This window comes from Doryrhamphus excisus, chromosome 6 (assembly GCF_030265055.1).
Source record: "Doryrhamphus excisus isolate RoL2022-K1 chromosome 6, RoL_Dexc_1.0, whole genome shotgun sequence".
Classification (NCBI taxonomy): domain Eukaryota; kingdom Metazoa; phylum Chordata; class Actinopteri; order Syngnathiformes; family Syngnathidae; genus Doryrhamphus; species Doryrhamphus excisus.
Window position 1 is genome coordinate 763,324 of NC_080471.1, and position 13,564 is coordinate 776,887.

A 13,564-nucleotide genomic window follows, 5' to 3' on the forward strand; every position below is an offset into this window, starting at 1 on the left:
AGTAAATATAAACATAGTACATATAAAGTACCCAAGTCCAGCTGGGTACTGGATGACGGTGTCAGCATCTTATTGCTTACGCTTCTACGTAAATCCCAAGAAAAAAAATGTTTGTTTTCCGACCGACAGGACAGCCACAGTATCGTGTTCCTGTGTGACCTCCACATCCATTTCCCTCTCAACATCTTGGAGAGCATCCGGAAGCACTGTGTGGAGGGACGCCTCGCTTTCGCTCCCATTGTTATGAGACTCGGCTGTGGGAGCTCACCTCTGGAGCCTGACGGTAACGAACAAAGCAAGACATGCATGCAATCACACTCACTTTGTAATTCTTAATTCATCACACAGGAACTATTTTCCTGGTAGCTGGAGTTTATAACTTCATTTCTATATTGCATATTAGTGTTAGAAACATGCTGATGTAAGCAACACACTTTCCATTGAATATGGACACTGCAATGTGATGAAATTCTTGTGATCACAGGGTACTGGGAGGTAAATGGATTCGGGCTGTTTGGTATTTACAAGTCTGATTTTGATAAAATTGGAGGAATGAACACGGAAGAATTCAAAGACCGCTGGGGTGGAGAAGACTGGGAGCTTCTGGACAGGTAGCTAAATAGCAAAAAACATCTTTCAAAGCAGTGTTTGGTGACATCATTTACATTAGAAACTTGCACAGCACATGAAATAAAAATGTATGACAGGTGGATACAGTTAATTATGTTAATTATGTATATTCTGCCACCTAGTGGTTGGGAATGTTTCATGCTTCATGATGGCTTCCAACGTACATCTTTGTCTCCATCTACTGTCTATTGCAAGTCATTACAATGCATTTCATGTTTATATACCCATACATCTCCATCCATGTTATGTAGTGCTATTCCTGGTTCTGGTCAAAGTCAGGATGCATTGATGGATGGATGGGTGGGTGGGTGGGTGGATGGATGGATGGATGGGTGAGTGGGTGAGTGAGTGAGTGAGTGAGTGAGTGAGTGAGTGAGTGAGTGAGTGAGTGAGTGAGTGAGTGAGTGAGTGGGTGTGTGGGTGGATGGACGAGTAGGTGGGTGGATGGATGGATGGATGGATGGATGGATGGGTGGGTCGGTGGGTGGATGGATGGATGATTTGACGGGTGGGTGGATGGATGGATGGATGGATGGGTGGGTGGATGGATGGGTGAGTGGGTGGATGGGTGAGTGGATGGGTGGCTGGATAGGTGGGTGGATGGATGGGATGGGTGAGTGGGTGGGTGGATGGATGGGTGGATGGTTGGGTCGGTGGGTGGGTGGATGGATCGACCGGTGGATGGATGGATGGGTGGGTTGATGGATGCATGGATGGGTGAGTGGGTGGGTGAGTGAGTGAGTGAGTGGATGGGTGGGTGGGTTGGTTGGGTGGATGGATGGATGGGGATGGGTGAGTGGATGGGTGGATGGATGGGTGGGTGGGTTGGTGGGTGGATGGATGGCTGGGTGGGTGGGTGGATTGGATGGAGGGATGAATGGAGGGATGGGTGAGTGGATGGGTGAGTGAGTGGGTGGATGGGTGGATGGATGGATGGGTCCGTGGGTGGGTGGATGGATGGGTGGATGGATGGGTCGGTGGGTGGGTGGATGGATCGACCGGTGGATGGATGGATGGGTGGGTTGATGGATGCATGAGTGGGTGGGTGAGTGAGTGAGTGAGTGAGTGGATGGGTGGGTGGGTTGGTTGGGTGGATGGATGGGGATGGGTGAGTGGATGGGTGGATGGATGGGTGGGTGGGTGGATTGGGTGAGTGGGTGGATGGATGGATGAATGGAGGGATGGCTGAGTGGATGGGTGGCTGAATAGGTGGGTGGATGGGTGAGTGGATGGATGGATGGATGGGTGGGTGGGTGGATTGGGTGAGTGGGTGGATGGATGGATGAATGGAGGGATGGCTGAGTGGATGGGTGGCTGAATAGGTGGGTGGATGGGTGAGTGAGTGGGTGGATGGGTGGATGGATGGATGGGTCCGTGGGTGGATGGATGGATGGGTGGATGGGTCGGTGGGTGGATGGATGGATTGATCGATCGATCCAGCATCTTACATATAAATGAACTTTTCAAAGATATGCTAATTTATTGAGATGCTCCAGTGAATGAACAATTGGCATCCTGGTTAAATAAAGAAATGCACTCAAGGTTGAGTTAAGAGCAGCTAATGCCTTTTTCACATTTGAGCTAAAAGCATAAAGACCTGCTTTTTGTGTGTGTCTGTATCTCCAGGGTGCTACAGAACGGTTTGGAAGTGGAGCGACTCCGCTTGCGGAACTTCTTTCACTACTACCACTCCAAACGTGGAATGTGGAATGCCCAAAACAAGAAGACTCCTAAGTGATAGCCGACTCCTAGATCTGCCTGCAGATCCGTGGCGCGTGTATGTGTGAGAACGAGCCGGGAGAGCTCACTCACTGCCTACCTATTTTCAGGGAAGCGTCTGCTTCAGCATGGGCCCCTCTTGTCGTGTAACGGAGGGGGGTGGGGGGGGTCGTCTAAATGTGAACTTTGGAAGCGAGCTGTTTACACAAATCATGGTGGGTCAACTGGAGTACTTTGGGGAAGAGAGAGGCTTTTTCTACTCTTTCTCTCTACCCTTTACTAGTGGAGTGTTCTCGGATGAAGTGGAAAGCAGCTGTTTAGTGTGTGTGAGTGTGCTTATGTATATATGTACAGTATATACAGTGGTGTGAAAAGGTGTTTGCCCCCTTCTTGATTTTTGCATATTTGTCACACTTCAATGTTTCAGATCATCAAACAAATGTAAATATTACTCAATGACAACACAACTGAACACAAAAATGAAACTTGTTTTATTATTAAGATAGAAACAGGCCATGACACTACCACCACCATATTTTACTGTCGGTTTGATGTTGTTTTTGTGCCGTTACTTTTACGCCACATGTAATGGTGGCACACATTTTTTCAAAAGGTTCATCTTTTGTGTCGACAAACGACAGTATTTTTGCTTAGTATCTTTCTTACGATGGAGTCATGAACACTGACCTTAACTGAAGTGGGGCCTGTTGTGGGGTCTTTTATGACCTCTTGTTGTCGCTGCGCTCTCGGGGTAATTCCGGTTGGCCCGGCGACTCATGGCAAGGTTCACTACTGTTTCATCATTTGGGGATAATGGCTCTCACTGTGTTGTGCTGGAGCCCGATGCTTTTGAAATGGCTTTTTAAGCTTTTTCCACTTTCCATTTATGTTTTGGGTTAAGTTAAGGTCAGTGTGGTGTAAAAGTAACGGCACAAAAACAACATCATACCCACAGTAAAATATGGTGGTGGTAGTGTGATGGCCTGTTTCTTCCTTAATAATAAAATAAAAATAATAAAAATGAAATAACTTTTTTTATTTAAAAAAATGCATTTTGTGTTCAGTTGTGTTGTCATTGACTAATATTTACATTTGTTTAACGACCTGAAACGTTTAAGTGTGACAAACATGCAAAAAAATCAGGATGGGGGGGCAAACAGTTTTTCACACCACGGTAAGTGTGTGTGTGGCGGCTGAAAGATGAAAGAAAGCACCTTTTATCCTAACAAGGAGACGCGCACCTCAGATTTTATTGTGTTATGTTGGCACAATGTGAATTTGTATCATCAAGCTCCGATACCGTGACGTACGAATATTAAATCGACGCAAAATATATCAATTAATCAATTATGGCCGAGGTGCTAAAGTAACGAATTTTACATTACATTACATATACAGTAGATCCAGCCATCCGGTTTCTACGCCGTGGGGGGGTATGCTGGAGCCTATCCCAGCTGACTTGGACTGATCGCCAGCCAATCACAGATCACACATAGATATGTCATCTATATACACATCACATTTACGCACTCCATCTTGTCTTTCCCATTCTCTCGTCAGCGTCATGTGCTTTTGTACAGTTGGAACTTTCTCTACAGCCCTGCCATTTTTGGAACGGGGGTCATTTTACCATGAACTGCTGTCGTTTATTTTGTTTTTACGACTGCACTAACTGTTGTGTTTTGATACCTGAAACACTGGTTTGTGAACAGTTGACGCCTCTTAATCGCCGGATGCTCGCCTCCGCGTTCCCTCCGCGTTCCCTCCAGATCTCTAACCTCATCGTCAAAGTGAACACTACGGAGGGAATTAGAGGTCTTAGAGTTGGGTTTAATTTTTAAGCATTTTTGTGTTGCAAATATTGGCTATGTGGAAAATGAAAAGGTTTATTTATGTGCGTATTACCTGAAACTCAAACAGAAGTGGGAGCATTTACTGTTTCTCACGTGTGTGCCTTCATCAGGGTCGGGGCTGCAGGTCGTGTTATTAACAGAAGAACAGGAATGATAGAAAGAATTAGGGTTCTTTACCATGGATTACAGATGATGGAGTGGGTGTCCTTGTTGTATTAATTCAAAGCAAACTAAAAGGCCAATGTTGACTACTGAGCAGGACCACGTGGTCTTACGCTGACCCTGCAGTCCAGCAGGGCCCGACTGGCTCCAACCAGTTTAAATGGAGGGAGGACGGGCTCCTAATGCTTCTCTTTATACAACTATTGGTTTAAGTTATATATTATAGTTAATAATCCGGTGTTGACTTATATGATTGTTAAATGCCCTCTTCTTTGCCTCTACTGGACAAAAGGTCTAAACTGTACAAGGTCATTTAACAGTCATAAGGGACTATATAAAGAACTGTGTAAACTATGAACTAGACTAGATATATATTGAAGAAGCGGAGTGGCGGTAAATAGGAATATACATTCCAAGGTAATTTCTGTGAAATTGTTTTGTAGAGAAAAGGTTAAAAGAATGTACTTTAATTTGTTTGTTTTTTTTCCATATAAAATTTTATGCTTACGCCTAGATGGTGTGTTTTATTTACTGTGTGTTCTTCTGGTGTACATTTAATGCACACATTGAAACACATTGAAACGAGAAAGGAATAAGCTGTGTTCCTCATCTGACCACAAGGGGGCACCACATTCACATATACATACCCGTACACATACACATACCCATACGCAACCAAGAGAATAATGTTTTTATTTGTATTTATTTATTTTAATTTCAAATAAATAAATAAAAACATACTTAGAGTAGGACTTAAGTTATGGAAATATTTAAAAATATTGTACCACAGAAGGAAGAAATGAAGATATTTGACGTAGAGGTAACGAACACGTGACTCCACACTCATTCCATAGTGACTAAATGCGACTGTGATGACGTCATATTATTGCGCAATGACTAGCTTTACTTTTGCCAAGTTCCTCTTTTGAAAAAGTCACTGAAAAATGTGACTTTATTTTGGGTTTGTGGGAACGGGATTTTTATAATTGCGTTATTTTGGAAATAAATATGCTGTTCTGAGAACTGAATCGTGAAAACAATTTTTTTTTTTTTAAGAACATGGTGTTGTGATGCACACTGCTGCAGGTTGGATTCCCAACCCAGGCCCCATCACCCATGTGTTGGAATTCCTGGATGCATCCGGTGTAAAAATTACTACTTTGTTTTATCAAAATGGGTGTTTGGGGGTAAAGTTAAATCAAATTGGGGTCTAAGTTTGAGCCACAGTATGATGTAAGTGATGTCCTCATCACAGTGACATGACATCTGCATGAAGCAAGTGTTAACCTCAGAGTTCCGCACTGGATCCCACCCCTGATCTCATCAGGGCCTTGGACAGAATAATAGTCCAAACTTCCTGTGATTCATCCCGCAACAAAACCGCCATTGTCATCACTTTGCTCGTTAATGTTCTTCCCCCAAAGCCCCTCATGAAACGGTGTTGGACTTGGTCCACGTGGAGAAACACCCTACTTGGGAGTGCTGCGTTGGGAATGTTTTGCCGTTGTTTCACCTCATTTTATGGCAAATGACCAAAAATAACCGTTTCAACTCCTGGTATGAAGAATGATGTAACCTTTTTCTGTTGCTGCTGTCACACAGTTTCTCTGTCCAGTACGTAAACGTTAAAAAAGGCTTATTTTAATGTCACACAATTACTGTGTATTTTATATAGGGGTGTTAAAAAGTATTTTATATGTTTTTAGATCATCACTCAACTGTAAATATTAATCAGTGACAACACAGCTGAACACAAAATTAAGTTTTTAAATGGAACCTTTTATTATGAAGGGGAAAAAAATCCAAACCTCCATGGCTCACCTGTTAAAACATAGCTGTGATTAATTCAGTTCTACCAGACTGTAAGCTTTGGGACTCCAGAAAACCACAGTGAGAGCCATTATCCATAAATGGTGAAAATATGGAAAAATGGTGAACTTTCCCAGGAGTGGCCGGCCAACCAAAATTGGCCAAAAACAGTGTGACTCATCCAAGAGGTCACAAAAGACCCCACAACAACATCCAAAGAACTGCAGGACTTACTTGCCTCAGTTAAGGTCAGCGTTCATGGTTCCACCATAAGAAAGACACTGCAAAAACGGCCTGCATGGCAGCGTTCCAAGACCAAAACCACTACTGAATAATTTTGCTAGAAAAATTTGGGAAAAAACTTGAACTTTTTCCAAAGTAAAACATGGTGGTGGTAGTATGGTGGTATGATGGTCTGGGGCGGTTTTCCTATTTCAGAATCTGGAAAACTTCCTGTAATAAATGGAATCATGCAATCTGTTTACCAAAAAATCCTGAAGGAGAATGTCCCGGCCATTTGTTGGTGACCTCGAGATGTTCTGCAGAAGAACAATGATCCAAAACACACCAACAGGTCCACCTCTGAATGGATGAAGAAAACCAAAATGAAGGCTTTGCTGTGGCCTCTTCAAGGCCCTGACCTGAATCTTACTGAGATGCTGTGGCATGACCTTAAAAAGGGGACACCCTCCAATTTGGCTGAATTACAACAATTCTGCAAAGATGAGTTATTATTATTTATTATGAATATTACATAATTTATCAATACATTACAACCCTTAACTCCTTTTTATTTATTATTATACAATTATTGTTACAATCATTCATTCATTTTCTACCACTTATCCTCACAAGGGTCACAAGAAATGCTGAAGCCTATCCCAGCTGTCTTCAGGCGAGAGGCGGGGTCCATCCTGGACTGGTGGCCAGCCAATCACAGGGCACATATAGACAAACAACCATTCACACTCACATTCATACCTATGGACAGTTTGGAGTCGCTAATTAACCTAGCATGTTTTTGGAATGTGGGAGGAAACCGGAGTACCCGGAGAAAACCCGGAAAAACATGCAAACTCGGTGGAATTGAACTCGGGTCATGTAGCTGTGAGGCCTGCACAGCAACCACTTGTGCACCGTGCAGTTATTTCAAATGAGTTTATTGGTAAACACTTCCTGTTGAAGCCCACAAACAATTAGCAATTGAAGTGAAGTGAAACAGAAAGATGGTAGTATTAAATAAGCTTTGCTTCCTCCTACTCCTTTTTGGACATGTGGAAAAGTGGATTGCAATACGTGAAGTATGACAAATTATGTCCAAAAATTAAATTAAACCAAATTAATAAATTATATCAAAAGACGCGAAGGTCTAGCGAAAGAGTTCAAGGAAGAAGTGGTGAAAAACTGAGCTGGGCTCTGATTGGCTCCCACCACAGTCGGCTGTGTCCTGATTGGTGCTTTCGTCACTTCCGTGTTGTAGTTCACCATTGTAGTCCTTCCCCACTCGCTCACTTTGAGATAGGAGACAGGAAAGAGAAGACATGAGGCGGGCTGAATGAGATAACGTGACTTTTAAACACACTTTTCCGATAAAGGGGAGCATTCCATTTTTGAGAACTTTCCAGAAAGGGAGCACCCTTGCCTGACGTGGATAGACTCCTTTGGAGGAGGAAGGTTTAAATCCACCCGAAGGAAAGGTGAGTCGGGACTTGAAAACCTCTAGAAATGGACTCAATAAGTTAAAAAGACCTTAATAAGTTAAGTTAAGTCAACTTTATGGTGAAAATGTTTTTCGGGTCAACTTTGGCGTCAAATGCTGCGCGCTGAAACCAGTCCAGCCTGCTCGGCGGAGACTTGGGAGACTCTTTGACTTGCAGGTAGACCTTCCGTGGAGGAGCGCGGTGTTAATAAAACAAAACAAAGAAGACAGACAAGAAGTTTGACCACCATGTCTGGTGTAAGTAATGCCCACATGAAAACCTTGGAGGACCTGACTTTGGACTCCGGCTATGGAGCGGGAGACTCCTGCAAATCCCTCAGCCTGTCCTCCTCCAAGTCGAACTCCCAGGCCGTTATGACGACCCCTCACCGGGGTAACTGGTGGTACTACTCCGGTTCTATGAACAGCAGGAACAACAGCTGGGACACAGTGAACACTGTCCTCCCCGAGGACCCAGAGGACATCTTCTCCAAGTGTCCTCGCCTGCCCGAACTGGAAGAGTTCCCCTGGACAGAAGAGGATGTGGCGAGGATACTTCGCCAAGTGGCTGAAAGTGGCGTCACAAAAGGCGGACACACGCCCGTGTTCACTACGGAAGCCGTGAGGCGCTTATCTGCGCTCCTTCGCAAGGCTCTCATCCGCATCTCCAGGGAGGCGCAGCGTCTGAGTGTCATGCACTGCCGCTGTACGCGCTTTGAGGTGCAAAGCGCAATGAGGCTGGTGCTCAGCTGGGCTCTGGCTGACTACTGCGTCTCCGCTTCGGTCAAAGCCATCTCCATGTACAGCATGAGCGCCGGGGAGATGCTGAGAAAGGGTAAGTCGGCCCGATGCGGCTTGACCTTCTGCGTCGGACGTTTCTTCCGATGGATGGTGGACACCCGCGTATCCGTGCGCATCCACGAGTACGCTGCTATATGCCTGACCGCCTGCATGGAAGCCCTGGTGGAGGAGATCGGAGCCCGTGTGCTCATGTCCGAACGGGGTCACCCCGGGCCGGATGCGGGGTCAGCTCCGGTGAGTCCAGAGGCCTTGGAAGGAGTTGTCAACAATGACGCAGAGCTGTGGGGAGTCCTGCAGCAGTACGAGCACCTGATCTGTGGGAAGAACGCCAGTGGTGAGTTCACTTCGGTTTCTATGCATTTTTTTCATTGTTTGGGTCTCGGGTGAGATGGAGCCTACCCCGGCTGACTTCAGGCATGAGAGGTGGGGGACGCCTTCATTGTCACCATGTCTTTAAGAGCGAGGGCAATGCATTTATGGCGGTCTAAATGAACATGTGGCGGGCTGCCACATCAAATGTATTTATATGTGAAGGGCTGGCGGACTGCCACAAATAAATTATTCATTCATTTTCTACCGCTTTTTCCTCACGAGGGTCGCGGGGGTGCTGGAGCCTACCCCAGCTGTCTTCAGGCATGAGAGGTGGGGTACGCCCTCAGTGTCACCATGTCTTTATGAGCGAGGGCAATGCGTTTATGGCGGTCTAAATGAACATGTGGCGTGCTGCCACATCACATGTATTGTATATGTGAAGGGCTGGCGGACTGCCACAAATAAATTATTCATTCATTCATTTTCTACCGCTTTTTCCTCACGAGGGTCGCGGGGGTGCTGGAGCCTACCCCAGCTGTCTTCAGGCATGAGAGGTGGGGTACGCCCTCAGTGTCACCACGTCTTTATGAGTGAGGGCAATGCGTTTATGGCGGTCTAAATGAACATGTGGCGGGCTGCCACATCAAATGTATTTATATGTGAAGGGCTGGTGGACTGCCACAAATAAATTATTCATTCATTTTCTACCGCTTTTTCCTCACGAGGGTCGCGGGGGTGCTGGAGCCTACCCCAGCTGTCTTCAGGCATGAGAGGTGGGGTACGCACTCAGTGTCACCATGTCTTTATGATTGAGGGCAATGCGTTTATGGCGGTCTAAATGAACATGTGGCGGGCTGCCACATCAAATGTATTGTATATGTGAAGGGCTGGCGGACTGCCACAAATAAATTATTCATTCATTCATTCATTTTCTACCGCTTTTTCCTCACGGGGGTCGCAGGGGTGCTGGAGCCTACCCCGGCTGACTTCAGGCATGAGAGGTGGGGGACGCATTCAGTGTCACCACGTCTTTATGAGCGAGGGCAATGCATTTATGGCGGTCTAAATGAACATGTGGCGGGCTGCCACATCAAATGTATTGTATATGTGAAGGGCTGGCGGACTGCCACAAATAAATTAATGTGTGGGAAAACCGGCACAGAACACCATTCCCAGTGACATTCGCATTAGCCTACCTTGCATGTTTCTGGGATGTATCCAGAGAAAACCAAGAACATGAACACACCAATGGCAATTCGAACCCTCGATCTCCTGACTGTGAAGCCCACATGCGACCCATTTCAGTTTCCTTTCGATGAAATGAATGGCGGCCTTCAGCATGTGTTCCTGCAATGATAGCATTCAACATCTATCTAACTTTTCCCTTTAGAGGTTTGTGCTTTTCCACTTTCCACTTGTTTACCTTCCAATACACGATGTGGAAAAACCTACTTTTGGTCCTGGCAGGATACAATAGCCTTTTGTGCGTGGCCATTTGATGGATTTCTTGCTAATTTGTCCTGTCAGAATTGGAACATAATAGTGCAGAGCAACATGATGCAACAAGGGAAGCATTTTCTTTCATGGGAAATGTTTGGCCCGATTGGTTGTAGTGATTTCAGTGAGTTGTCACGTCACACAGACATGCTGCATATTTTAGGTAATCATTCAGAATGGCCTTAAGTCCTCATGTTGTGGTTTGAGATTAGCGCTTGTTTAGTCGATCACTCGTCTTGAAAAAACCTGACCTTCCGATTCAGATTTTGACCGATACCGCTGCAACTGACAATTATTGCAATAACCAATTAATCGGCTGATTATTTTTTGATTAATCAATTAATCAGATTTAAAAAAATGTATTTACATGTCATTATTCCGTCTTGGGACTGCACGGTGGACAAGTGGATGCATGCATGTTCTCCCCGTGCATGCGTGGGTTTTCTCCGGGTACTCCGGTTTCCTCCCACATTCCAAAAACATGCTAGGTTAATTAGCGACTCCAAATTGTCCATAGGTATGAATGTGAGTGTGAATGGTTGTTTGTCTATATGTGCCCTGTGATTGGCTGGCCACCAGTCCCAGGGTGTACCTCTCGCCTGAAGACAGCTGGGATAGGCTCCAGCACCCCCTGCAACCCTCCTGAGGAAAAGGGGTAGAAAATGAATGAATGAATGATTATAGTTGTTTGGTCGATCACACGTCTTGAAAAAACCTGATCTTCCGATTCAGATTTTGGTTGATACCGCTGCAACTAATGATTATTGTAACAACCAATTAATCTGCAGATTATTTTTTGATTAATCAATGAATGGATTTAAAAAAAAACAACACAATTTTTATTTAGACGTTGCTATTCCGTCTTGAGGCTGCACGGCGTAGGGGTGGTTAGCGTGCAGGCCTCACAGCTAGGAGACCTGAGTTCAATTCCACCCTCGGCAATCTCTGTGTGGAGTTTGCATGTTCTCCCCGTGCATGAGTGGACCCTAACCCAATCACAGGGCACATATAGACAAACAACCATTCACACTCACATTCATACCTATGGACAATTTAGAGTCGCTAATTAACCTAGCATGTTTTTGGAACGCGGGAGTAAAACGGTGTTGCCATATTTGCACTATTCATCCCTCTTGTGTTCTAATGAGAGTTCCCTACTTAATCATCTCAATTCTTTGCTAATAGACTTAGCTTTCTTTTCTTGGTACTTTTGGCAACCCAGTGCCGAGTTCATTTATAGTCTTTGTTTGTGGCCTCGTACAAGCTCAGTGGAGCAGAGCTTTTTTTTTCCATGCAGCACAATGGCCTTTTGTTGTGTGATTGTGCAGCTTAGCTCGACATAGAGGGAGTGAAAACAAATGCAGGGGAAGCCGGGCACGTGAGCGGTCACATCTAAGTACACTTTCATACAAGACTGGGGTGATTAATAATCTTTACTGTTTATTAGGGGGTGCAATTAGACGATGCTTTCAGTGTGTAGTACAGTATGCATGCTATACATAATATAATTGCTCAATCGATTAAAAATTATGTTGTGGTGTATGAGTTGGAGCACTTTAATATATAAATATAATAAGCTCAAGACCAGCATCTGCCGCATCATTTAGGCAGATGTCTTTTGGTTTACTTTGGGATTGGCCTATTTTTGTTGGTTCTGTCTTTGGGTTTTGGAAATATACATGTGCGTCCGTGTATGTTATAACAACAGACCATTATTCTGACCACCCCCAGCTTTTTATAGTCCCATGACTGCTAGCCGCATGCCCTTCGACCACCGTACCACCTGACACCCCACACCCTTACACACAAACCTCACCTCCACCCCCCCCTTTCTTCTTCTTCTTCTGCTGCGGTCCTCACAAGCAGTCATCATTTATAAAAAGCAATTACCTACTTTTTGGCCTTCAAATGATTGTTCTTGAATGGGAGGGTCGACCGTTGATCACTTGGAAGGCCACATTCGGAAATAAATCTCCTCCCTTTCTCTTGATTTCTCTTCAGCTCTGTTCTCAGGCCCTGGCTCACATCTGGAACTCTTTAAGAAAGCAATGACTTGCACAGCTCCAGCTCCAATAACAATTCTGAAAACTCCCTTCTTTCTTGTGCTTATGCACATCTTTTTCTATTCTTTGCTCATGCGCTTCATGTTTAGCTGTTCATGTATTCGACTATGCATGGAGTGCATTAGAGGAACTTCGGCGGGATGTGCCAGGATCGTATTCATTACTCATGCGTGCGCTTGTTATACACATGTCGACCCTGAACTTGTTTAGTCTTCCTTTTATCTGCGTTCAAATGGCTCCGTAGCACAGTTTGAACTCATTGCCCAGCACCATTGTAGAGAGGAATCCAGTTCCCCCCGCAAGCATGAACAAGCTCTTTCTGCCATGCTTTGTCCTGATAGCACTATAGGGCATTTTAAAATGGAAGTAGCTTCACTAATGGGCAGTGGATGAGGGAATCATTGATCCTGCTGATTGTGATCATATAAATGTCCATTCAACTCCCTATAGCAGTAACATATTGTAGATTCTTACCTCATGTACTGTGAATTTGGCCTGCAAATTCTTTGCAATTATGATGCAATGTTTACCTTAAAAAAACCTTAAACTGTATTACGGAAAGCAGGAAGTGAACAAATGTAATGGTTACTGATTTTAAAAGTACCAGATGGAGGGGTAGGATTTAATAAACTTTGCTTCTTCCTAAAATAAAATAAAATAAAATAAAATAAAATAAAATAAAATAAAATAAAATAAAATAAAATAAAATAAAATAAAATAAAATAAAATAAAATAAAATAAAATAAAATAAAATAAAATAAAATAAAATAAAATAAAATAAAATAAAATAAAATAGGAAAGCAGGAAGTGAACAAATGTAACGGTTACTGATTGTAAAAGTACCAGATGGAGGGGTAGGATTTAATAAGCTTTGCTTATGAATGAAATAAAATGAAATAAAACCATTACCATTACCATTACCATTACCATTACCGTTGTATGGTCATATCACCTTGTACTTTAGTACGTGACAAAAATAAAATAAAATAAACAAATTAAATTAAATTAAATTAAATTAA

At 43.9% G+C, this 13,564-nt stretch overlaps 2 protein-coding genes across 12 annotated transcripts in view; both read left to right on the forward strand.

The window, feature by feature from the left end:
* Positions 1 to 4,877, forward strand: part of LOC131131695 (N-acetyl-beta-glucosaminyl-glycoprotein 4-beta-N-acetylgalactosaminyltransferase 1-like) — a 184,801-nt gene extending 179,924 nt beyond the window's left edge. For 10 of the 11 annotated variants that reach the window (XM_058076620.1, XM_058076627.1, XM_058076618.1 and 7 more), the window contains 3 exons: positions 130 to 283; positions 485 to 611; positions 2,257 to 4,877. In XM_058076620.1, the coding sequence (XP_057932603.1) occupies positions 130 to 283; positions 485 to 611; positions 2,257 to 2,368 (393 nt within the window). In that variant the 3' untranslated portion in view covers positions 2,369 to 4,877. The remainder of the gene's footprint in view (positions 1 to 129; positions 284 to 484; positions 612 to 2,256) is intronic. The other variant, XM_058076626.1, reaches the window with a different exon arrangement.
* Positions 4,878 to 7,324: 2,447 nt separating this feature from the next.
* LOC131130988 (ankyrin repeat and BTB/POZ domain-containing protein 2-like) overlaps positions 7,325 to 13,564 on the forward strand; it is a 50,924-nt gene continuing 44,684 nt past the window's right edge. Inside the window, exon 1 of the mRNA XM_058075226.1 lies at positions 7,325 to 9,007. Coding sequence (XP_057931209.1) covers positions 8,122 to 9,007 — 886 coding nt within the window. The 5' untranslated portion in view covers positions 7,325 to 8,121. The remainder of the gene's footprint in view (positions 9,008 to 13,564) is intronic.